We start from the raw sequence: 27321 nt of genomic DNA on the forward strand, positions 1-27321 counted from the left end.
AAGAAAGTATATTCTTTCGTTAAAGGATGGGATATTCTATACATGTCCGTTAAGTCTAAGTTATTGATTGTATTATTGAGTTCTATAGTTTCTTTGTTCAGCTTTTGTTTGGAAGATCTATCTAGTCATGAAAGAGGTGTGTTAAACTCACCCAAAATTATTGTGTTGTGGTCTATTTGACTCTTGAATTTGAGAAGAGTTTGTGTGATGAATGTACATGCTTCATTGTTTGGGGCATATTTATTTATAATTTTTAAGTCTGGTTGGTTTATGGTTCCCTTGAGCAGTATGTAGTGTCCTTCTTTATCCTTTTTGATTGACTTTAGTTTGAAATCTACTTTATTTGATATGAGGATGGAAACTGATGCTTGCTTCCACAGTCTATGTGAGTGGTATGATTTTTCCCAACCCTTCACCTTCAGTCTGTGGATGTCTTTTCCTATGAGATGAGTCTCTTGGCTGCATATTGTTGGGTCTTTTTTTTTTTTTTTATCCAATCTGCTAGACTATTTCTTTTGGTTGGTGAGTTTAGGCTATTAACTTTCAGGGTTATTATGGAAACATGATTTGTATTCCCAGCCATTTTTGTTTATTTTTGATATTTAATGTGACTTGGTTTCTTCTCTGATTAGATTTTTCTTTAGTATAATACCTCCTTCTGCTGATTTTCATAATTGTTTTTCATTTTCTCTTCTTGGAATATTTTGCTGAGGATGTTCTATAGTACAGGATTTCTAGTTGTAAATTCTTTTCATTTTTGTTTATCATGGAAGGTTTTTATTTCATCATCAAATAAGCTTAGTTTTGCTGGATATAAGATTCTTGGTTGGCATTCATTTTCTTTCAGAGCTTGGTATATGTTGTTCCACGATCTCCTGGCTTTGAGGGTCTGGGTTGAAAAATCTTCTGAGATTCAAATTGGTCTCCCCAATATGTTATTTAATTTCTCTCTATTGCAGCTTTTAAGATCCTTATTCTGTATGCTAGGCATTTTCACTATAATGTGCCTTGGTGTAGATCTGTTGTAATTTTGTACATTTGATGTCCTGTAAGCCTCTTGTATTTGGTTTTCCAATTTGTTCTTCATGCTTGGGAAATTTTCTGATATTATCTCATTGAGGAGATTGTGCATTCCTTTGGTTTGAAAAATCTGTGCCTTCCTCTATCCCAATAACTCTTAGATTTGGTCTTTTGATGCTGTCCCATAATTCTTGGAATGTGTGTTCATGGTTTCTTACTATCGTCACTGTGTGATCAACTTTATTTTCCAGATTGTATATTTTGTCTTCATTATCTGACATCCTTTCTTCCAAGTAATCTAGTCTGTTGGATATGCTTTCTATTGAGTTTTTTTATTTGATTTAAAATGATTTCAAGGATTTCTGGTTTTTTTTTTTCAGAGTCTCTATCTCTTTCTTGAAGTAATCTTTTGCTACCTGTATTTGCTCTCTTACCTCATTGTTGGAGTGATCAATTTTTGCCTGTATTTGCTCATTTAGGTCATTCTTTAATTCACAGATCATTTTAATTATGAACCTTCTGAACTCCTTCTCTGACATTTCATCAACTTCATTGTCCATGGGTTCTGTTACTGTAGAGTCCTGGTTTGTTTGAGGCACTTTCCTCCCTTGTTTTTTTCATGTTGTCTATGTGTCTTCCTTTCTTGCAGTGTGGATCTGAGATATTACAGTTTCTTCCCTATATTCTTGTAGTACCCCTGCAGATTGTCTGTATCTCACCTTGATGTTGGGCTTCCAGACCCTTCTGGTGTTCCTCAATGAATGCTACTGCATCCTAGAATAGGTTCTGTGCAAGTTGGAGTGGGTGGATCTGGACTGCTAGGCTCAATCTTCTGAGGTAGTCTGCTGTTCGGAAGAGGCAGGCCTGTGCCAGAGGTTAGGCTCTGGTGGGTGTCTGCCCCACTGGTGGAGGGGTGGACTAGGCCTACTGTGAGCCTGGGTCCCGCGTGGGCTGGTGTGGGCCATCAGCTGTAAATTTGGAACACTTATTTTCCAAGATCTCTTCTTTCTCTAACATCCGATGGGTATCACTCAAAGGAAGGGCAGGAAATATATAAATTATGTGATGTCTGAGTGTGTTGGTGGAATGCTGCAAGGCAGGAGAGATATCTAAGGAAGGACAAAGGGATGCCAAGTTAGAAAAGCTGAGGCAGGGGATGGGAGGAAATGATAAGGAAAACTTAGCCTCTTTCCCTGTCTTCTGCAGGCTCAAACATAGCCACTGGTATGTGCTGGACAGTGGAAATTTATATTCATAAAGGTGACTGCTGGATCATCCTGTATTATGAAAGAAAAACTAAGTTATATTAGTTATGCTCCACTTTTTAAATCATGATAAAATATACATAACATACTCCACTTTTTTTGTTTTTTGTTTTTTGGTAGTGAGGATGAACCACCACTAACTAAGCCACTACCCCACTACCACCTTTTTTTTTTTTTTTTTTTTTTTTTTTTTAATTTCAAGACAGGGTCTGGCTTGCTCAGGCTGGCCCTCAACTGGCTATCCGCCTGCCTCAGGCTCCCAGTTAGTCAGGATTATAGGTATGCACCTCTGTGCCTGGCCTCTGCTCCACTTTTTTTTTTTTTTTTTTTTTTTTTTAATTTTCACGTGGTGCTAAGGATTGAACCCAATGCCTCACGCATGCCAGGCGGGGGCGCTACCTCTTGAGCCACATCCCCAGCCCACTTTTTAAGGGAAGAAAATACACTGTTGTGTATTTGGGGAATATTCTAAACACATAGGGTTAATTAATTTAACAAAATTTTATAGAGCCCTGTATAAGAGAATTTTGTTTATCCAAAAGTAAATAAAATTAAGCTCTTGTCTTTTACAAACCTGTGAACTAGTGAAGTTGGAATATTTAAATGAAAAAAGTATGTTACGTACTACTGAGAAAAAATACAAATACCAAATTCCATAAATATTATAATCATTTTTTCATCATATAAAGGACTATTTTATATAATTTTAAAACAAAGAGTAGGAACTAAATTGCCTAACATGGTTCTTAAGAAATGCAGAATGTCATCTATGATATTCACTTCTACAGAGTACCCACCACCCTTTATCCAACCTCTTTTGGGGTCCTCCAGTTCCCCCAGGGAAAGCTCCTGAGTTTCAGAATTTCTCCTTCAGGTTGAGCCCAACTTGTCTGGATTTGGTTGCCAGATAGATCTGTTCCTCTTTCCCGGAATGAATCTCCATCATTTGAAGGCAGAAATTGTGTTCCTTCAAGATATGTCTTTGCTGAATTGAGCACATCCTCATTGCTGTTAAAGGCCCCTCACAAGAGTGTGGTTTCAGATTCTCACCCCATCTGAGGACCCTCTTCCAATTAATAGCTCTTGTAAACCTGGCTCCGAACTGAAAGTTCACAATAAGTTTGGATGGACCAGTGAAGAGCAAACAGAACAGTACCCTCCCTTCCCCTACCAGAGAGCAGACCTTTACAAAAGCAGACTCTGGTCATATTCCTTTCCTTATGGCTGCATTCTCGCCTGGGCCAAGAATCTCAAGTCTTTCTCGCTAGCTTTTTCCTACCACAGCATCTTCATCTTATTGGGTAAGAGTTTGGGGTGGGGTTTGGGTCTTTCCTCCCATTCATATTGAATTTTCTAGACGCAGAAGCAGGCCTTAATTTATTATCCTAAGTTAATTTCATCTTGATTCTGGCTCTTACCAGGTTCATCTCCTTGCACATCTCCCTAGAGGGATGCCTGCTTGCTATAGACTGCTTCTTCAAGAACTCTCTACAGACTCTGCTCCTTAATTGGCTTACTGTTTCTCCAAGGAGACCTGCACAACCAATGAGTCCTTAGCCTTGAGAGAGGATTGTCTTTCCCTCTGTCTTCCCTTTTAGGATGCCTATTTGACACCTGTGATCTTTGAAGGATTTTTCATCAGTTGCTGACTTGTTCAAATAACTGGGGGCATTTGGAATTCCTTACACTCCTTATGAGTTGCCTTCCTGAAGGTCAGATAGTCTGTGCTGTATTTCCACATTCATGATTTAGGGGCCCTGCTTTGCAAGTTTCAGTCTGCATTTGATACTAGAGCCATATAGATGAATAAGACATGATTCTCACCTTCAAGGAACTAATTTTCTAGCTGGAGTATGTCTTTGTACTGCTATAACAAAATACTTGAGACTAGGTAATTTATTTATTACTATTCTTTTAAACTAACATAAAATTGTACATACTAATATGTGGTACCTTATGATATTCAATACATGTATGCATTATGTAGTGTTTAAATCAGGTTAAACATATTTATCTCCTCAAATATGCATCATTTCTTTATGGTGAAAACTTTCAGAATTCTTTCTTATAACTTTTTGAAATGTACAGTATATTACTGTTACCTGTAGTCACCTCACTGTGCATAGTATATCAGAAGTTCTTGAGAAACCTGGTAATCTATAAAGAACAGAAAATAGTTTTTCTCTTAGTTCTAGAGGCTAGGAAATCTCAGATCAAGGGGCTTGCAGGTTTGGTTGTCTGGTGAGTGCTGCATCCTCAAAGGCTGCATGCAATCCCTCTTTTAAGAGCCTTGTTGATCCCATTCATGATAGAGGAACCCTTATGGCCTATGCACCTCTTAAAGACCCCACTCTTAATGCTGTCACATTGATACCACCTCAGTTTTGGAGTAGACACATCAACTCATACAGAGGACAAGTGAGTGACTACAGTACAGAGTTACAAGTGCCCACAGAAGAGGTTTACACATAGTGCTCTGGGTACCTGTGTCAAGGAGGGCTACACAGAGGATATTTGGGTTGAGTCCTGAAGGGTGGATATAAACTTTGAAAGAAACTTTCTGGTAGAGGGAGCTTCTACCGGGTAGGAAAATGAGGGTGTCTTGGCTCCTCTGCTTAGTGCTGGTGGCTGCCAGCCAGTCAGATGAGGATCATGGTTTAGTAGACTGAAGCAGTAGACACAAGCCAGGTCTGGAGGCCCAGTGTGCTGAGCCAAAGGCTCTGAGTTCTACCCTTTGGGCAATTAAGACACTAGCATATTCTGTGCAGGGCAGTTCCAGGAGAAGGTGGAAGATCACTTGGTACAAAGTAGAAGATAGTGTGGAAGACAGGAGGAGTAGAGGCAGGTGAGCCTGTGGTGGGGCTGCTGGAGGCCATTTTGTGCAGTACCTGTATTTCCTGTCAGGAGATCCGAAAGATAGCAAGAGAGAAGATCATGCAATAAAAAAGCAAAGATAAGACAATAGAGATAGAAGAAGCTGGGGAAGCAGAAAAGGACAGGGGTTTCCACTCTGATCTGTTGTACTGGGGAAATATCGTAAGAGTGTGCTCCACACACTTCAGTTTCTGAAGCTTAAGTACCGGTGGCCCTAAAGGAAGGCAGTGGGAAGAGGCTTTAATTCTCTCCTACTGCATCTGCTAAGTTTGGGATGTAGGAGTTGCACTAAAGAAACAGACAGCCAAGCCCCAGCCGGTCAGCAAGGCTTCTGTGAGCTCGCCAGAGGCCCCACTGCTACCCCTGTTACCGCTTTGTTTTTCACATTCTGTGTGTTTAGAAACCTGAGATGGGATTGGACAGAGCCATGGTTTTTCCTGTTGTGTTGTAGAAAGGGACAGAAGCACAAGGAGGCTGAAACAGTCCTTCACATACTGCAGTTTTAGAACTACATCAATTCTAAAATTTAGTTTGAGAACAAGGAGAGCAGTCCAGGAGTCACACTGTGTGGTAGATGCGCCCACCCACTGCCAGCACTTGCCAAGCCTGACTGCACCTGTCCACCTGACCTGCAGCTCGGAGCTCAGAAGGAGTTGCTGGCACCTAGGGTCCAGTGCAGGGGTGCTAAGGAAACTTTGACCCTCTCTTCTGACAAACTCTCAGCCTGGGTAGGTGCTGCTCCTGTTCAGTGGTGAGTGAACAGGATGAAGCAGGGGACCTATGAAGATCTGCCTTGGCATATCTTCAGGGAAGAATAGCCCTAATAACTAAGAGCATCATTTTTTATAAGAAACTGAAAATCTTTTTGGAGACATACGTTGAGTGTACTTTGAAGAAGTGAAGAAATATTCCTTTGTGCTATAGGAGCAGAGCTCCATAATGAAAAGGAAGGTTTTGTAAAAGGAGATGGAAGAAGCACTACATGGAAACCCAAAGCACATTAACAAAATTAAAATCTGTGTTGAGTGCAGAAGCAAGATTGACTCAGTTCCAGATGCTTTCATGTAATTTCTTGATTCGCCTTGGTCTGCAGATCCTTTTTACCATTGGAAATTTCATTATTTTTTATCTGAAATTCACTCCATGTGGCAGAGAACAGTAGCAAAAGCACAATGAGTTGTGCTTATGCAAAATTTAACTCTATAAAGAGCTTTACCATGTTCGTATTGTGAGCCTCCATCATGTGGCTGTTTTTCCAATGTTTTGCCAAGACCATCAACAGAATTATTTGTAGGCGGCCCAGGTGACTTGAGACTGTAATTAGTTGCTCCCCATATCCATTTCTGATCTTTTCCTAATAACAGAATTTCTGATATTTAGCTGGGCCTATGGCCACTGAGAAACAATATTGCATTGCTAGCTTTTCTTGAAGGTGGCCAGTGGAGCTATCCTGAGATCATCTGTGAGTTGCCTATGTGTTTTCCTGCATACTTAGGTCTCTTGAAAGTTTTCTTGAAGAGAGGGAGCACACCCTTTTTCCTGCTGTCTGGAATGTGGACATTATGACTAGTACTCAACAACTCTTGGAATATGAGGAAGAAACCATGTATAGACAATATTGGAAAAATAACTAGTGGAAGAGGCCAGGTTCCTGGCTGTTCAAAGTGCTATGGCAGCCCTGGACTCTTTTACTCTGTATCTCTTTTATGTGTGAGACGGGTACATATAGTTAAGTAACTCTTCTTTGGGGCTTTCTATCATGTGTAGCCAAGTTGGCTCCTACCAGTACACCAGATAACATGGTTGTCAGAGAATCATGCTTTGCTCTCACAGAATATCATCCTGCAGGATAGCGCTCCTTCTTAAATCTGCCTCCTATTGTCCAGGTGTACTTATTGACTGAGCCGAGTCGTTTCTTTCCTAATTTTTATGATTCTAAAGGATGTCCCCTTTCTAGCAGTTCCTCCTCTATATGCACTAGAAAAAGTCAAGAGTACGCCTCTACCTTCTTTTCACTTTTAGAGCTCCTTTGAAGGGCTTGCTCCAATTAAACATGGTCCTTCCTTCCACTTCTTCCTTAGCCAGAGCCCCTTGTTCTTGTATCTCCAGTTATGAGCAAGCCACCCAAACTTTCTTACTGAGATCATCTGTGTGGTTGCCTATGTGCCATTCCATCATTCAGATATCTGTTTTCCTAAAAAGCTAGAGCTGGTTTAAATGGCTGGCTGGGTACTTAAATCTTCTTTTCCTCCCTCTAGATCTATGTGATACGATAGAAACATAAATACAAGAACAGGTACAGTGTTCCTTGAAGTCATGAAAAAACCACTGTGTGACTGTGTCTCTCTTGCTCCTTGTTTTGAGATGAATGCTGGGATGGACATTAGCCTTCTCGAGTGTCTGCCACTCAGCAACCCTTCTAGGCCTGAACCAAGGTTAGACACTTGGTCTGCAAGCCCTGCAGTGGCCTGTTTGGATGGTCTCTTCCTATTGAGCCATGTAGTGTGTGTTAGGTTGGCTCTACTTGAGAGCACAGGCAGGTGGGAGCTAAAGTTAGTCCCTAGAGCTGCTTTCCTGTTCCTGAGCAACACTCCTACCACAGGATAGTCTGCATCTATATTACAGCAAGCCTTTCTCAGCCTGTGACCCCTAAGGAAATTTATCCTGAAGGCTCTAAAATACAGCCTTGCCCGTTCATTTGTGTATAGCCTGTGACGGCATTCAATGTCAGAGTTAGGTCATTGGGACAGAGTTCATATGGATCCATATGGCTCACAAAACCTAAAATATTTACTTCCTGGCTCTTTACAGAAAGTTTGCCAACACTGAGGCCCTCCAATGTATATGCAGAATCTCTGACACATCTAGAATGCTTATGTTATGTACTGTCTTTAGGAGAATTGAGAAATAGTCATTCAAATAGTTTGTGTTTTGTAATTTAGAAATGGTTCTAGATCTTGAAGTTTTGTTACCAGCCTCAGCTCTCTGGACACATTCTCTAGGAGGCCAGCATGCTTCTCCCTTGGCTAGCACAAGTTGGGTATGGTCCTTACTATTCCTCTTCTTCTAAAGTCCCCCATGTGAGTCCTCTTCCTCTGTCTGGGCAGAGTTCCTTCCTCCTTTGGTCACCTTCATAGAATAATATCTTGCATTTCCTAGTTAGGATTTGTGGTGGTGTTAATTTTGCCTTCATTTTACCCAGGAACTCTTCAATTTTTTTTTTTCTGCTTAGAATAGAGTGAAGAGCTGGCCTTTGAGCTCTTTCATCCCCATAGTCTGCACAGCCATCAGCCTTTAATACACATAAACTTGCATTTCCCTTTAGTAGGAAGAAAGGGACTACAACTGTGTAGTCCCTTTCACATAAGCAGAGGATAGAGGAAATTCTCCATCCAAAACAACCAGTTAGCAAAACAAAAGTGGGTAGACGGCACATAACTTCATTTCTACTGTTAACAGTCATTCCATAATTTTATGGTTATTGCTATTCACTGATTAGGACTTTGTCCCCAAAGAGAAAAAGAAAAAGATCAAGTAGCTAAGAAGGTGAATCCAGAGTATGGAGTGACCTTTTCTTCCCTTGTATCCCTCACCCTGAACTTTTAATTGCTCTATCAAATTTATTTATTTGTTGTTTGAGAACTATTTTCATATTTAATTTCTTGTTTTTTTAAGGTCTATCAGATCATCAAAACTCGCAGAAAACACAGTTATTGTTGGTGTAGTACGCAGGTAAATTTTTGTTGTTTTATTACTTTTTTTTTTAATGTTGAAACCCAGGTATCAGTGTAATGCTTCCTCTTTTCAGATAGTCAAGTTAGGGTCTCCATGCTGTAACTGGAAAACCCCTTTGAAATTTAACTTTTTATTTATTCTTTTGTATTTATTTTACTTCTCCAGTTAACTTTATGGAGCAAGTTCTTTTCTCAAGCTAGTCATTCTGATTTTGCTTCAACAGTAGGCAAACCCTGAAAGAATTCCATTCCTAAAAGTGTGGAGGTTTCTTGGGTATCTTCCTAGGTCCTCTACCTCCAGACCTCCCTGGGGATTTGAATTATACATAAATGGGAGCCTTATGCGGTGGCATGTGCAACTTGGGAGGCTAAGGCAGGAGGATTGCAAGTTCAAGGCCAGCCTTGAGAACTTAATGTGACCCTGTCTCAAAATAAAAAATAAAAAGTACTAGGGACATAGCTCAGAGGTAAAGTACTCCTGGGTTCAATCCCCAGTGTTAAAAAAAAAAAAGAATTCTATATAAATGGGGAGAATCTTAATAAATTGGAGTAAGGAAAGAAGGTAAGTATATAAAGAGGAAAAATATTCAGATAGTCATTTATAATGTATATTTTTATAGATAGAAGAAATATTTCTGTATCTTTTAATCTTTTTCTCTGAGCTATAGGAGGGAGGGTATATTTTAAAAAACTGGAAGTAAAAGAAAATCTATAAGAATTTAATTTTGTTAAAAATTTTAGCGTAATAAGAAGATTTTTTGGTCACTCCTATTTCATTTGTTATATTTCAAGTATTATATTAGCTGGGCACAGTGGTGCATTTCTTATAGTCCCAGCTAAACCTGGAGGATCACTTGAATCAGGAATTCAAAACCAGCCTGGGAAACATAGAAAGCGGGGAAATAGTAGCATATATACTGCCAAAAAGGTAACTATGAGATTGAAACAGAAAATCATTTTCAACTTTACATTAGTGTATTAACCTAATTCATCTAAAAGTACTTGTTAAATGACAGTGAAAGTATGTAAATTAGTGAATAGTAAAAGAAGAGAGATGTAATTGATAAAAACTTTTGTCTAACACTTTATGATATTCTTCTGAAGGGTGGACAGAGAAGAGTTGTCTGTAATGCCCTTAATTTCTGCTGGCTTTACAAGGGTATGTATCCACTTTTATACACATATAGTTTATTGTGGAGAAATTACTTTATTTCTACTTTTAGTGCCCAGCAAAACTGTAGAGAATCCTCAATAAAGAATTCAGTAAATATGCTATATGTGTAATACATTTTAAAGTTAAAGTGCTCATGACTCAGATGAGTCATGAGCACTTTAAATGAAATATCTATGGTTATTTATTGGTACAATTTATTTGGGGGTTTATTGGATTCTCCATTTTTTTTCTTTTTCTCGTTCATCTTGAAAAAATATCTCTTTGAAAATAAGTTTTGCCAAATTGATCACCGTTGTCTCTGGTTAATGTAATTCATTAACAAGTTCTAATCACTTTCTATCAATTTCAGTTGATTCATTTTACTTAAAGAATATTTTCTTGCCTATTTCAAACAAACTAATTTAAACATAAATGGTTCTTATTTTAGGGGAAAAACTATGCCTATTAAGTCATATAAACATAATTAAATTTCCTATAATGGCATATTTATTAAAAATTCTACCATAGAAGTGTTGTTATGATACTTCAATGTATACATGCAGTTTTTAAAGCTAGGTCAAAGGTTCAGAAATTAGGAAACCCAACCATGACTCCCTTTTCCTCTACCCCTAGCTTCAATCTGTTGGTTTCTCCTAAGTCAAAAGGTTGTGGAGGATTTTGATCAACTGGTTACAAATGAGGCCTTGGGAATTATGATGGAGACTTAAGTGATGCTGACCCTCAGGCTGATTTTTGGCCCTAGTTTGTATCAGTCAGATAGTTCAGAAATCTCAAGCCATGACTTTATTTATTTTATTTTTTATTTCTTTCAAGCCATGACTTTAAAGTAGTCTAAAATGGATGGTGCTCCTGGGAACTGACAGAATTAAATATAGATCCTCCCCAGAAGAGGATACCTTCATCTGTGGGAGGTTGCAAAATTAAATTTTGAGAAATAACTTAAATTTAGAAGGCAAGACAAAATTATTCAGCATGTAGCACAGAGATGCAACAGGTAGTAAAGTCAGAGAGGTTAAGAAATATGGAGGATAGAATGTGAGCATTCAGTGTGTATAAAACTAAGTTCCAGGGGAAGAAAAGGAAGAATGGGGAGTAGGATAAATTTGAAGAGTAAATGGCTGAGAATTTCCCAGCACATGATGAAAAACCAGTCCACAGATTTAAAAATTTCAACAAATCCAAACTTGAAGTGAATTTAAAGAAGAGGTCATGTCATAGTGAAACTGTAACAAACAAACAAACAACAACAAAACCCAGCAAAAAAACCAATGAGAAAAATAGATTTTAAAATCAACCAGAGAAAAAAGATGATCTTTAGAAGAACAAGAGACTAACAGCTAATTTCTCAGCAGCAAGTGGAAAGCAGAATTTAGTGGAATAATATTGTAAATATGATAAAAGAAATTAACTACCAATCTAGAATTTTATAAGCACCATAAATATATTTTTAAGATGAAGGTGAAAGAAAGATATTCAGAGACATGGAAACTGAGAGAGTTTGTAATTAGCAAATTTTCATAAGGAAATTCTAAAGGATGTGCTTCATCCAGAAAGAATGTGAATCTCAGGTGGAAGGTCTGCAATGCAAGAAATAAAGAGCAAAGAAAATGGTGAATATGGGGATAAATATAAACACATATTTAATGCATAAAATAGTAATAATATGCAATTAGAGATTATAGAGAGAAAAGGAAAATTATTGAGTAAAGAATTCTAACAGTGCAAGAAATGAAGTAACAATACTAGAACAGAAACACCAAGATGAGGGAAAATGAAGAGGACAAGAGGTAGTAGAGAGCAATAATCCCTGCCATGTGCCTGCTTCCCCTCTCTGACTTTCCCTCCCTTCCTCCTTCTCTCTCTCTCTCTCTACACACACACACACACACACACACACGTTTGTTTAATTTATGTCTGTCTACGTATAAAATAGTCCCCAAAGAATAAATGTAGTCTGGAATATATAATACTCTCTGATAGAAGAAACATACCCAAAGAGAAAATTTAATAATAGCCTAATATGCAAACCCTAGACTGCGATAGCCAACCCCAGGTGTTTGCAAGTTTGTGGGCAGGTGAGAATAAATATATTCTTATGGCCTTATCTAGGAGTTATGGAATGAGGATGGGCCATGGGAATATTCTGAATTTTTCATCTTTGTGGAAAATATGCGGACTAGAGTATCATTCTGTGGGACATACTTTGCTTTGGGAGTAGTTGATACCAGGTTTCCAAATAATAGTCAACAAATCTGTCTGCATTTGAGGTCAGTGAAAATGAAGGCAATCATTAATAGAACAGAAAAGCTTAATAAATCTTTTAAATTAACCAAAGGAAATATGAAATTTATAGCAACTTGATCAAACCGGCAAACACAAGGAGGAAAAAACCCAACAATGTACAGTGGGTTTTAAACATAAAGTGAGATAGAAACTGTGGACTGGCGTTTCCCTTTAAAGATGGGCTATTAGATTGGGTTAAAAAAGAACAATTATACAACACATAAAGTGATAAAAGGAACTTAATAATAAAAGATCAACAAGGTAGCAAGTAAAAGTAGACCCAAAGAACACAGAAATATCAATATCATATCAGATAACACAGAACATTGTATCTGAATACACAATTTTATGTAAAATGATACATTAAATTATCATTGCATAGTTTTGTGGCTGTTTTGTCCCCCCTCCTTTTTTTTTTTGACAACGTGCAACCTGATGTAGCACTGCCCCATCCCCTGACCTCCATTAATCTTTATTAAATTGTGTGAGAACAACCTAGTCCACCAGCATAAAGGTGACTCCTTTAAACAAGGAGTCCCAGGTTGGGAGTTGTTGACCACCTATTTCCTGTGGATCTTCAGTTCATCCCTTAGAAATGATTTTCTTAGAAAATCATTCACACAAAGAAAAATAAAAAGCTTTCCCAGGTAAATTTGAAGATCTTTTTATATTACCCTGACGCTGCAAACTTGGCTATTGCCAGTGCCCTTAAAATCATCCATTTTCTAATGAAACTTAAGGAGATAGATTATTCCCACTGCCTTGCTATTAATGTGCTCCCCTGCAGCCTTCTGAGACCACTAAACCTTGTATTGTATGAGGTTTATTTGAAAATATATAGATGCAGAGCTGGAAATTTCTGCGTTCAAAAGTCTGTGTTTAAAATTCTGTATAGAAAGTCCATCGGCACAGCTAGGTGAATGGGAAGGAGCATCCCAGTAGAAGGTCCTGTCAACCATGGTCCTTGTATTTCTCAGTAAATTGAGTTACAATGGAGCAAGCTTGAAAATTCATGAGTAACTCACACATACACTCTCTTCCTGTCCCCTTGCCTGTGTACTACTAGCCAGGGTGTTCCCTGAAGCCTTTATCTGTACCACTTTTAGGTGAATGCACTCATGAGACCATTCCATGAAAAAGCACAAAATCTCTCTGACTAGGGAGACCAGGAGATAATGTCAGGCCCACAGTTTTATAGATGAGGAATCCAGGTGGGTGGCCATTCCTCAGAGGCCATGAATACTAACTAATCTTCTCATCCAGAATCCCTAATCTTCTTGTGACAAAAGGGTGTATAGGATGCAGAGAACAGCTAAAGAATGGGAAAGGGATTCTCCCAGGTGGCAGTGGTGCTGAAGCTTGAACTGAAAACCAACACCACCATGAGCTTTGATGTTTGGTGTTTGGTGTTTTGTGCATTAGCCATGGCTTAGGATGGGAAAGTAAATGGAGGATGCCTTTCTGCCCTCGTATGGACTTGGTGATTGAGCATTTACTGACTAAAATCTCTAGGGTTGGGATTTGGTACCTCTCATTGCTGATTAGAAGTCCCTGAAGAGTGTCTCTGGTGAGTCTGGGGAGGAGATTGCATGCTATATTGTTTTTCAAATTGTGGGTTATTGCTCCACAGTGGAGCAGTGCACAAGCCAGAAGATACCTGAAATGCCTGCAGATGTTGTGGGTGCCCTTCTGTTCCTGGAGGATTATGTTCGGTACACAAAGCTCCCCAGGAGGGTTGCTGAAGCACACGTGCCTAACTTCATTTTTGATGAGTTCAGAACAGTCCTGTAAATTTTTTGTTCTTTTACTTCTTATGAAATGGTTGTCCTTAAATCTCCCTACCTTTGTTAAAATGAACTAGGGAATGCAAAGAAACTCAACAGCTCGTATAACTGCAATTTTTTCCCTCCATTGTGGGAAACATCAGACATTCTGAGGAAGATGTATCTCACTACTAGTTAACATGATTAATATTGTTTAAATCATGGTATTATATGCAATTTATATCATGTAGAAGCAGAAAAAATTTTGTACTGCCTCTTATAAATGCTGAATGTAATTGTTACGTATAAATCCATTTAGTTTTATGTTCTAAAGAACTATTTGTGCAACTCTGGATTTTCAGTAAAATAGAATTACCTTCGTGAGGGAATCTCACGAAGCCAGTTAAAAAAAAAAAAACAAATTGTGGGTTATTTTAACATACAGCCAAGTGTTGAGAGAGACTGGGAGAGACCTACCAAGGTGGGGCTTAGGTCCAGCAGCTGTCTGATCTGCCTTGAGAAAGTGAGGTCCAATCATATTAAGAAGCCTGCAGAATTTATAGCCCCAGATCTCTCCTGGGATGGAACTGGGGAGAGGAAATTGGCTGCTCTTTAAGTTGAGGGAATAGCAGCCCGCTTCCTAAGGGATCCCTGCACCTTCTTCACCTGCTTTGTCCTGTGGGGTCCTTGGGACAGAATTGGAACTTGGAGAAGGGCAGTAAAGATGAGTTATTTAGATACACAAAACAAAGGCAAAGGTAATAAAAAGGAAGTAGAGACAGAAGGAGCAAGATGTCAGGTTTTAAAACTTTGACTTTTGCCTTTTGGGTAAAAAAGTTTGGATATTTAATATTCGTATCCAGTGAAATATCTGGTTGCATGGGAGGGCCTTTGTTGAAGTGGATAAATGCATGTGCCCCAACTATCCCAAGGGCTCACCACCATCCCTTGTCTGCTTAAGCAGTTCAAGCCTTGTGCTCAGAGATTCCTCCTCCCTGTCCTTGCCTGGTCAGCATTGAGTGCCTGTGTGGACGGGCAGCATTCTTGGATGTTCCCATGGAGTCCTGACATGGGCAGAAGGTCCAGCACTCTCTGGAAGCTGGAAGGTGTATCATGTCATCTCTGCTAGATCTCTTGGATGAGGAGGACTGTTTTGGCCTACAGGCTTGGGAACCAGCATGCCTCTGGCCAGCAGTCTTCAATGTTCCTCCTGGGGGTTGCACTCACTATTCTGTACATTCATGCAGCAGTTCATAGGTGGCAGCGTTTTTTCTCATTGTGGTCACAGCAACAGTATTACTTACTTGTTTTATTACAGATGAGGAAGCATGTTTAGGAAGACTAAGTGCTTAATTGAGGATCACATAACTTTTTAAGGCATGAACTGGCTGAATATTTAAGTTGTTTGATACCCAGACAAGACCCTGATTGCTGTTGAACAGGACAACTTCCTTCATTAGGGCAATAGAGGGAACTCCTTGAGGAACCATATGCCCAGATTGATCTGGCTGGGGCTGGTGATAGCGGCTTGTGGAGCTTCACTTGCTAGGCCTCTGCTTCCTCCTCAGATATTGTTCATTTATTGTGTGGGTAAAGGTGAAGAATCCCTTACAGAAATAGGAGGTAGTAAATGTTCATAAATATTTTAACATCTGCATAAAACAACAGTTGGCCTTCACTATCCATGAGTCCCTTATCTGCATCAGCAGATTTCACCATTTGCAGATTGAAAATATATGGGGAAATTTTTTTTTCTGTACAGAGCACATAGACTTTTCCATCACTAAATCTAAACAATACAGCATAACAACTGTCTATATAGCATTTACATTGCATTAGGGATTATAAGTATTTTAGAGATGATTTAAAGTAACAGGAGAATGGTGTAGTTATATGTAAATATTGTGCCATTTTTAAATAAGGAATTTGAGTATCTATGGATTCTGGAATCCTGGAGGGGGGGGGCATGTCTTGGAACTAATTCCCTGTGGATATTAAGGAATAACATGACAACACAGTAATGTCTAAGATATTCTCATGAACTACATCATTTGATGGTGGACTTGGTCCAGCTTCTCAAAATTATGTGCTTTGCCTTGGGATGTTTCCAGCATGTAGAGATTATTATACAAGCTACTGTCCACATCAGTAAGAGACACTGGGCAAATCCCTGGCTCCTGCTGTGGGGGATAGTCATCACCAGCCACTTTGGAGAGTCATGGAGGAAAGTATTGCCTGAGGAGGAGTTTCCTCTGTGAAGTGTAGCATGCTTTTTCTCAACATGAGCGTGTCTGACTAGAGGACAAAATATTGTTCCTGAATTTACTCTGAAAACCTAACATAACTATGATATTGTTAACAAATTTCCTCTTCGATATATTCTAGCCTCTGCTTTGTCAGTGACATGCTACAACCAAAGTGCTCTTAAGGCCCTCAAAGAAAACCTTATTTTTTAAAAAGCTGATTTGATTTCTACAAATTTCATCTCTCACCTCCTTTTCACCATTAATGACTGAAAGTATTTTTTAGATTTTAGTTGCCAAATTGAGAAATTTGTTTAGAAGAATTATTTTTTATTGGCATACATAATTATTTTAAAATGCTTCTTTCTTTATCCACAAAATTCCCCTTTCTGTTTATAGAGGTATATAGAAAACCCCAGTATCATGGCCTGTTACAATGAACTGCTCCAGCTGGAATTTGGAGAGGTGCGATCACAACTGAAACTCAGGTAATTCTACCACTTCTGGAAAGCCCTCCAGGCCATGCAGGATGATGCTACAAGTGGAGATCTTTTGGTTATAACTGACCTGCTAAGACCAGATGGGGTGATCCAGTGGTGACTGCTTATCCAGGCTTTTTGGTATCTGCTTGGATATCTAGTAAAGGGTCATGTTAGTGAATGGAGACTCACATTTAAATATGGGGCCCTAAAGTAATAGAAAATGAGGAAAGGTAGAATTCAAAACTGCACATGTTGAATGTTCTGCTTTGTGTTTGAAGAAAAACATGTATTTTACATATACCCAACCTGTTGATAATGTTATCTCTGGTAGTGACATTTTTAACTTTTCTTTAATAGACATAATTTGCTCTTGATAAACAGGTTTTTGTTTTGTTGGTTTTTTTTTTAAATAAGTGAAATGAGTTCAAGCTTAGCTCTTTGTAGAGCAAGGAAAGCAGAAAAATTAGTAAAATTATGTCAGCTTGACATAAAGTCAGCAGTTTTCTGTCATTCTAAGTTTACTACTTAGGTGTCCTACTGTTTAACTTTTCCTTTACCAGGGATCAAGGAGAATTGGATCATTTTGTTTGTTAATGCCCAAGACAGAGAAAACAAGGATCAGAATTAGAGTATTAAGATTAGTAAGAACCAGTGCAGGGCTCTACATACAGGGAAAAAAAGTACTTCATAGATCAAGTGAAGTGAATGGCTAGCAGGCAGGGCGTGAGGTAGTGGAGAAGTGCTGCTGAGCAGCAGTTGTATAGAGGCTGGTTTGACGTACAGAAGGACCCTTTTATTTACCTTTTGGTACTGGGGATTGAACCCAGGGGTGCTATACCACTGAGTTGCATCCCCAGCCCTTTTTAATTTTTTGAGACAGGGTATCACTAAGTTGCTTAGGCCCTTACTAAATTGCTGAGGTTTGAACTTGTGATGCTCCTACCTCAGACTCCCCAGGTCTCTGGGATTACAGCGTGCACCACTGTGCCTAGCTACAAGAGCCCCTTTAGTTGCCAGACTTTTCAAAGAAACTTGAGGTAGCCCCATGCCCTTGGACCTGTGAGCCTTCTCCCTGTTGAGCTATCCTCAGCCTAACAGGGCATGCTGCCACACATTATGCTACCACCCTCTCTTAGAAGAAAACAGAATTAATTTTGGAGCAGTAAATGACGTTGGACCTTATTTTATCCAATCAAGATGCAGAAAATGAAATCCAAGGAAATGCACTAACTCACATTTCAGATTTTTATAAGTAGCAAATGGCAAAGATAGTTCACATTTTCTGCAGTTGTCTTTTCCCATTTCTAAATCTAACTAACCTCAAACTTTTCTAAATAGCTTAGTTAACACACCTCACCAACCTATGGACATATATTGAAACCCCTGTATCTCCTTCATCCACGCCTAAGGCCCATCCCTTACCACGTCCTATTGATCTTACCTCTGAGTATCTCTGGGTTTTGTCTACTTAACTTCATCTTGTCATTATGGTTACTGTTGTTTTTTTTTTTTTTTAACTTGGATTATTGAATCCATCAGTCTGTCTCCTTATATCTAGCCTTGGCTCCCTCTTGTTCATTCTTCAAATTCAAGTAACACATAACTCCATCTATTTCTATCCTGCAATTCTCCACCGCCTTCAAAATAAACTCCAGATTCCAAAATGCATTTCCAACGCTCTCCACAGTTGTCTAACATTTACATCATTGTTCACATCTCCCATTATGCCCTGCTCCAGGTGACAACCAAATGGAGATGTCCATTAAAAAGGGAAAGAGACAAATAGGAAGGGAAATGGAAATATGAGTTAGGGACTTGGGAAAAGTAGGAACTTGTTCTCCCAGTCACCAGAAAGCTATAACAAGCAACTTTGTATTAATGCTAGATTAATAAACTAGAATATAATGTCTAGAAATAGACTTGAGTATATTTAAGGATTTAGTATATGATTAACATTGCAAGTCAACATGGGTAAGGGTGGACTTTTCAGTGAATGACACTGTGATGACTGTTTTCATATAGGACAGGTACTAGGCCAGTGTCTTAAATAAGGAGCTTTGATGAATGAATTTAAAAATTGAAACACTCCAGTAGAAAAAAATTTTAAATACACACAAGCAGATGATAAACATGGAAAGATGTTCAGCCACACTATTAATAAAAGAAAGCAAATGAAAATTATGTAACATTTAAAAAATTTACCAGATCTGCAAAAGTTAGAAAAGAATGATAAAACCATGTAGGACTTCTCACACATCTATCCCCTCTTACAATTGCTGTATCAGAGATGAGAACTAACTTCTCATTGTTTGTTTATTTATTAGTACTGGGGATTGAACCCAGGGGTGCTTAACCACTGAGCCACCTCCTCCCACTTTTTTGTGGTGCTGGGGCCTTGTGCATACGAGGCAAGCACTCTGACAACTGAGGTATATCCCCAATGCCCCCAGACCCTTTTAATATTTTATTTAGAGCAGGGTCTCTCTAAGTTACTTAGGGCCTTGCTAAATTGCTGAGACTGGCTTTGAACTAGTGATCCTCCTGCCTCAGCCTCTCAAACCACTGGCATTACAGGTGTGTACACCAGGCTCAGCTTGTTTTTTAAGTTTCTTTCTTTTTTTTTTTTTTTTTTTTTGAGAGAGAGAGAATTTTTTTTTAAGACAAGCAGTTTTTTTTTTTTTTTTTAAGAGAGGGAGAATTTTATTATTTATTTCTTTTAGTTTTCGGCAGACACAATGAGAATTTTTTTTAATATTTATTTTTCAGTGGACACAACATCTTTATTTTATTTTATGTGGTGCTGAGGATTGAACCCCGCACCCTGCGCATGCCAGGCAAGCACGTTACCGCTTGAGCCACATCCCCAGCCCCTGTTTTTAAGTTTTTTGAGGTATAATTCACATACTGTCTCTTGATTTTTACATTTCCAAAAACTAATTTTTACTGGCTGAGCTGTTTAATTTTATTTAACAACAGAGTTTAGTGATACAGCTGGCCCACACCTATAGTCCTAGCTGCTGGGGAGGCTGAGATAGGAGGATCATGAGTTCAAAGCTAGCCTCAACAATGGCAAGGCACTAAACAACTCAGTGAGACCCTGTCTCTAAATAAAATACAGAATAGGGCTGGGGATGTGGCTCAGTGGTCAAGTGCCCCTGAGTTCAATTCCTGGTACCCGCTCCCCCCCCCCCCCCAAAAAAAAAGAGAGTTTATAATACAAAAAAAAATAATGTAAAAGCTTTGGCCTTTTTTTTTTTTTTTTTTTTTTTTGAGTACGAGGGTTTGAACCTAGGTTCTGCCACTAGCTACCACTGAACTACATCCCCAGCCATTTTTATTTTATTTTGAGACAGGGTCTTGCTAAGTTGCCCAAGCTGGCCTCAAATTTGGGGTCCTCCTACCTCAGCCTTCTAAGTAACTGAGATTACAGGTAGGTACCACTGTGCCTATCTGTTGTTTATCTTAAAGTTTATAATTTATTTCTTAATTTCTCGGTACTTTATGAGCAACTAGCCAGGAATAGCCTCCTCCCAATCTGAGGCAAGAGAACCTCCTAATTTGGGAGGAGGACACAACATCTTTATTTTATTTTATGTATACAGAAAAAATATATATATATATAGAAAAAAATCCAGATGCAGCATACATGTCTGATCATAGGGGATTTGTTGGACTACTTATGGTATGGCTTTTTTTAGTTGTCAGTGGATCTTTATTTTGCTTATTTATATACAGTGCTGAGAATTGAACCCAGTGCCTCACACGTTAGGCAAGCACTCTGCCACTGAGCCACATCTCCAGCCGTTTATGCTATGACTTTACAATAGAATATTCTATGGTTATTTAAAGTGATAAGCCAGGTGCAGTGGCACACACCTATAATCCCAGTGACTCAAGATGCTGGGGCAGGAGGATCACAAGTTTGAGGCTAGCTTCTGCAACTTAGTGTGATCTCGTTTCAAAATAAGAAGGGCTGGGGATGTAGCTCAGTGGTAGAGCACTTGCCTAATTTGTGTGAGCCCTGGTTCTATCACCATTACCCACCTACCCCCCCCCAATAACTGTAATTATTGATTGAAAAGATATTGTCTGGGTATTGATTTGAGATGTTTTGATTTCTTTTGTTTATAAACAACTTTAAGATAATTTATATACCATACAGTACACCTATTTTAAGTGCATAATTTAATGGCTTTTATTGTATTCAGACAATTGTACACCTATCACCACAATTTTAGAACATTTTCATTAACCTCAACCCCATATCTACTTTGTATTTGTAGATTTGCCTATTCTGGACATTTCATATTAAATGGAATCATATAGTATGTGGGTCCTCTGTGACTGGCTTCTTTCACTAACACTGATTTTTTTTAAGGTTCATTCATGTCATGGTCTATATCAAGACTTCAGTTCTTTTTGTGCCTGCATAATATTCCATTACATGGATATATACCACATTTTTTTTATTCATTCTTCAGTGATGGACTGTTTATACTGTTTATACTTCTTTACTATTATGAATAATACTTCCCTGAACTTCCCTGAAAATATTTGTTTACTTTTGTAAAGCATATTTTCATTTCTGTTGGTTATATATCTATGAGCGTAATAGCTGAATCATATGATAGTTCCTTGTTTAGCTATTTGAATAACTTCTAGATGTTTCCCAAAATGAGACTGCACCATTTTATGTGCCCACCAGCAGTGTATGAGGATTCCTTACAGCACTTACTATTACCTGTCTTTTTGATTATTCTAGTGGAGTGATATGCTATCTTATTTGTTTTTATCTGTATTTTAAATTTTTTATCAGTAAACATTTGTTACTTGGATATTAGAAAATGCTCACAGTATAAACCAAAGTGAAGAAATCAGGGAACAAAGCTAGTTGTTCCAGATGACCCCAATTTTGTGAAAAATAATTAAAATAATTCTATAATAGCTACAAATGTTTTATTGTCTCTTCTCTGACAGACTGTGGCATTTTTTGCTCAGTTCTCCTGACGAGGACTCTTGATACTGAGAAGAGACACTCTGTTGGGTTCGGTCCTACAGCTGTGAGAGCTGTGATCTGACCCTGGTGTGTGACCATCTAGGCCCCCTGCCCCTTCACAAGGGAAAGAAAGACAACAGCGTCTGCAGTGGTGATCCGAAGTGCTAGGGCAGCACTGGGTGTCGTCTTCATACTTTTAGTATTTCCCTTCCCTTTTCTTGAATGAGCACACATTAACTTCATACATCAGACAAAAACACAACTTAAATAAGCTAATATAATACTCCAAGATTGTATTTGATTTGGTAGTATTTATATTAATCAGTTATTTTGTTTCTATCCATAAAGGGCTTGTAACTCAATATTCACTGCATTAGAGAAAAGTCAAGAAGCAATTGAAATTACAAGTGAAGACCACATTATACAGGTTTGTTATTTGGGAGATTTGTCCTTTGGATTTCTTGTTTTGCTTGTTCTCATTATTAGTATTGAACCTCTCCAATTTGGTTGTTTTTTTCTTTTTGGAGTTTAAGAGACCAGATTTTCCTTAAGGGATTATAGAACAAAATGAATATTTAAAATAACCTTTCTAGATAAGAAAATATATTAATTAAAATATATTAATAATTACTTATGGTTCTAGAAAATATCTGTAGGAATACCATAGTTACATTCATTATTTCTCACTGGAAAGAGGGGATGGGGGAGGGGACTGAGAGAGAGAGAGAGACTCTGTGTGTTTTTAGTAAGGAGAGGATTTTAATTTAATTTAATTTTATTTAGAAGTACTGGGGATGGAACCAGGGACGCTCTCCATTGAGCCACATCCCCAGCCCTTTTTACTTTTTTTTTAATCTTAAGACAGGTTATCACTCAGTTGCTGAGGCTGGCTTTGAACTTGCCGTCTCCCTCAACAGCCTCCTGAGTTCCTAAAATTACAGGCATGTGCAGCTGTGCCTGGCAAGGAGAGGCTTTTATTCAAGAGGATTGTTACTTGGGTGGGCAGGACTACTGCAAATAGGGGCAGTGTTCTGACCATAGGCCTGCAAGCCTTCCTCACTGTGCTTACACCTTTCACTGGTTTTGAAGATAGTTCACACTTACAGAAGCTTACTAGCAATAACTAAAAATGTCACAGACAAGAGACCTAGTGATTACAGAATGAAGACCCTAATAGCACAGTGGGTTATTTATCACTTAAGATAGCATAGCTCATACTTTGGATAACAGCAAAAAGGATAGTTATGGCAAAGAAACATTCATTTAGTCTGAGAATCAGCCCCATTTTGATTTTACATCTGGGCACACCCTAGTCTCTCACTTTAATCTAATTTGTGACTCTCTTGCTGGTGCTGACTTTTGGGAGTTGGTATCCCGAGGGATGAGGTAGGCCAGTGGTTGGGGGCCCAGGCTTTAGTTCCCATCCTCCTCAACTGAGCAACCTGGGACAAGACCCTTAATCTGGCTGAATCTGCCTTCTCTGTGCAGAGGATGATATAAATAATAATAGTCACTTACATTTGGGAAGGTGGTTTTGAGAACTAAATGAGTTAATGTGTATGAAGTGTTTATTGTTGTGTCCTGCAAGGAAAACATCTTGATAAACAGTATCCATTACTGTCTTTATCATCATTATCAACACATCACAGCTTTGCTAAGTATTTTTCCTCATCTTGTAGTTGTTTTTGAAACTTAAACTATAAAGCATTGTATTTGTAAACCCTTCCTAGTTCATGGCCTGCTTTCTACACACATTATTTATTTGAATTATATGAGAGAAGCAAGATCAGGATTTCCTTCCTGTTATCCAGAGGAGAAACTAGAGATTCAGCTGTGTGAAGTAACTTGCAGAAGCCCAGCAGTGTGTGGAGGAGAGATAGAAGACCTAGGTTGTCCTCTTTTCAAAATGTTTTTTTAATTCACTTGATGTTTTTTTTCTTTTGTCTCTCCCCAGTATGCAAATCCTGCATTTGAAACAACAATGGGCTATCAATCAGGTGAATTAATAGGGAAGGAGTTAGCAGAAGTGCCTATAAATGAAAAAAAAGCTGAATTGCTTGATACTATAAATTCATGCATCAGGATAGGCAAGGTAAGTAGGAGTCAGTACCTTTATCACTTTTGTGTTATAAAGAGGGAAGGAGTATGCATGTTCCCTGAATACTGCATGTGCCAGGTACTCAGTCTTTCGGAAGAGTAGTCCCAGGATAGTGTTGTCCCTGTTATTCCCATTTTGTAGCTGAGGATCCAAGGTCAAGAAAGTATTTGTTATGATTGGACTATAAGCAGAATAACTTGAATTAACCCTTAAAATCATTGTTCTCGCCTTTATGATAGGTGAATAATTGATCTTTCTAATAATTGTTTTTATTTTTTTAAATATTTATTTTAGTTGTAGTTGGACACAATACCTTTATTTATTTATTTTTATGTGGTGCTGAGGATTGAACCCAGGGCCTCACATGTGCTAGGCAAGCACTCTGCCGCAGAACCACAACCCCAGCCCCTGATAATTGGTTTTCTCATGGTAGATGTTGTCACATTTTTCTGGGTTAGGGGTGCCAGTGAAAACAGCACTTTTTCAGAGCATATCTGAGCCCAGAAGTTCTCCAGCCTCAGTCATTCATTCAGAATTTTTTAAATGCCTGCTGTATGTCAGGTACTATGTTAGATCGTGGTGTAAAAAGAATAACACAACAAGAATTCTTTCTGTAGAGGGCTCATTTTCCAGAGTTGGAAATAGAAGGAATCATTACATAATAATGTGAGTGGTCACATAATAGACAGAAGAAGGGCAGAGTCTGTCTGACAGATGTTTCTTTCTTTGACATGCCTCACTGTCATGAGGCTTTAAGGTGAGATGAGAAGAAGAGTTTACTTCTGCTCACAGTCGCTTTCAGTCTTTCTGCTGGACTTTTCTTCACTTTCAAATGTTGGGTAGGGACTATTAATCTGATTATTTGAAACATTTGCAAAATGAGTGACCTGTGGAGGTGCCAGGAGAAGTGATGCCCTCTCCCCGTTGCCATTAGCCAGTACATGCTCCACAGCACAACCTTGTAGCCTAGTATGGCAGGTGTCATGCCAAGCTTACCGCCCTTGCCCTGGGCCTCTTTCCTTTGGCTTTCCCTTGTGTCTGAGCCCACAAGGTTGCCTTGACCTGAGAACAAGGAAGGGCCGATGGGGCACTGTCAGGATAGTGTCAAAAGCAGATGCTGTGTGAGTCCTGTTTGCCTTCAACTTTTCTGTCTAGGTTAGTTTTCTTACTAGAAGGAGTGGAGGGTCTTCTGGGAAGAGAGAAACAAAGGTTGAAATGTATGATGAGATGCTAAGGTGCACTGCGCAGGTCAGATAGAGTGGTCCCTACTGTGACTGAGAAAGATGTCCTCAGAAAGAAGCCACAGAGCACCAGTCCTCCCAGACCACAGTAGCTGTGAAGGGGGCTCTACAGTGGCTGCCCAATTCTGGAATTTTGGGTCGACCAGTGGTTTTGTTGCAGATAAGACCAGGATGACCACATGCACCTGTGTCCCTTTCACTGAAGAGGGCAGGTGGAGATAGGGAGGGATGTTGGGGGATTAGCTGTAAGCCCTGGGATACACCTGGTGTCTGTTGGATGCATACTGTTGGGTACCAGGTATAGATGGCCTCAGGCTTGACTAGCAGGAGACCTGTTTTCTAATCTCTGAATTTATTGTGAACAAAGACTAGGAAAGATTATCGTATTACTGCCCCTGTACTGCTTTGTTCTAAAAGGAATCTTCTGTTTGCATTGTATATTTCAGAGTTCTTGGGGAGAGTGAAAAGGTATCCCTTTCTTTATCCTTTGTCAGTGACCTGCTGGTTTTCTGGCAGCACTAGCCCGTCAAGCCTCTTAGGTTCCTGAGGTGAAAGGCAAAAGAATAGACAGCTTTTCTAATTCAGTCTCTCCAGGAGAAGGGCTCATTGAGAGGGCAGCAACCTCAGGGAGCCACAGTGCTGTGATCCCTCCAGAGATGTCCACTGAGGATTAACTAGCATGGCAGAATGGAGACTTTCAGCAAGTAGTCAGATGGCCGTGGCTGTGGACCCTGGAATTTCAGATTCTAGGTGTTAGTTTTCTAAGTTGGATACTGTTGAGGGCAGAGGGAAGATTCTGGAGCTGCTCAAGCAGAGAACTTTGTAGACACTAGCCACTCTTCTCATAGCCCTCTGCCCATTGTTCCCGGCTGCCTCTCTCTGAGGAAGGAGTAGAAGGCACCTTGATTTTAGCCCCCACACATGCTTCTTTGCATTTATATCCTTGATAGAGTTTTCTCTTTTTTTTTTTTTTAAAGAGAGAGTGACAGAGGGGGGGGGAGAGAGAGAGAGAGAGAGAGAGAGAGAGAGAGAGAGAATTTTTTTAATATTTATTTTTTAGTTCTCGGCGGACACAACATCTTTGTTGGTATGTGGTGCTGAGTGAGGATCGAACCCTGGCCGCACGCATCCCAGGCGATCGCGCTACCGCTTGAGCCACATCCCCAGCCTGAGTTTTCTCTTTTTTACTTTTCCCCAAGACTGCCCTGTCAGGGTTCTAGGACACATAGTCTCCTCTCCTCTCAGACACCTCGGCCTTCTTCTCTTCTAGAAATCCTTAATTTTTTCCCTTTTGTTGTTCTTCCTCTAGTATATACTAGATGCAGGATAAATAACTGCTTATTTACCTTTTTCTAATAATGTGTGCAGATTCAGGGCCATTTGGCTGTTTTAAACTTTGACCTTCCTTAACGTCTGTGATGCTTCCTCTTTTCTCCCTTGCAGTTCCCCCTTTCCTACTCTGTACCTCCACTCAGTCCACCTTATATTGTCGTATGAATAGTCTTATTAAATCATAATTTTGTCACATCACTCCCTCAATGTAGTGCTCAGATTCCTTAGCCTGGTGGCCAGGATTCTGTTGTTGACCTCAGCCTCTCAGTAAACAAAGCCCCAAGTGTTCCTTGATTGTTTACCATGTGCAAGCACTGTGCTGGCTCCGTGGTAGGACAGCTGGGTGACGATGATTTAATTCTCAAGGCACTGGGTGCCAAGAAAGGCTGCATCAGTAGCCAGAGAAGCCCAGCTTGGTGACTAGCTTGTACTGGAAAAAAGGGAGGTATGGGCCTTACTGCTGTGCTGCAGAGGGTTCTCCTGGAGATAGATGCCTGTGCAGAACCACATGCATCTGCAGCAGGCTACTTACTGAAAGCTCCTGGTGCATGAAGACATGGCTAAGAGCCTGTGTGCATTATTAACTAAATCTTTTTGACAGCATTCTAAGGTAGTACTGTTATTTGTAGGAATTAAAGCTTACATGATATTCATAAAATGTATTTTTATATATTTATAAGTAAATATGGTTTATGCTAAGGAAATTTTTTGTTTCCATTGGCAACCAGTAAACTTAGAAAGAACTCTGTCACCTAACCCACATTATTGGCTATTCATCCTGCTCCTTTGGGGACCATGGAGTTTTGGCTGGTACAG

The 27321-nt window shown here is 39.3% G+C and overlaps 1 protein-coding gene across 3 annotated transcripts in view; it reads left to right on the plus strand.

Annotated features, from left to right (window-relative positions):
• The window catches only part of PDE8A (phosphodiesterase 8A), a 154855-nt gene that overhangs the window by 87028 nt on the left and 40506 nt on the right, over positions 1-27321 (plus strand). For all 3 annotated transcript variants that reach the window (XM_081293005.1, XM_081293004.1, XM_081293006.1), the window contains 5 exons: positions 8835-8891; positions 9998-10052; positions 16756-16844; positions 22183-22261; positions 23789-23926. In XM_081293005.1, the coding sequence (XP_081149131.1) occupies positions 8835-8891; positions 9998-10052; positions 16756-16844; positions 22183-22261; positions 23789-23926 (418 nt within the window). The remainder of the gene's footprint in view (positions 1-8834; positions 8892-9997; positions 10053-16755; positions 16845-22182; positions 22262-23788; positions 23927-27321) is intronic.

This window comes from Spermophilus citellus (assembly GCF_964194105.1).
Source record: "Spermophilus citellus genome assembly, chromosome: 4".
Classification (NCBI taxonomy): domain Eukaryota; kingdom Metazoa; phylum Chordata; class Mammalia; order Rodentia; family Sciuridae; genus Spermophilus; species Spermophilus citellus.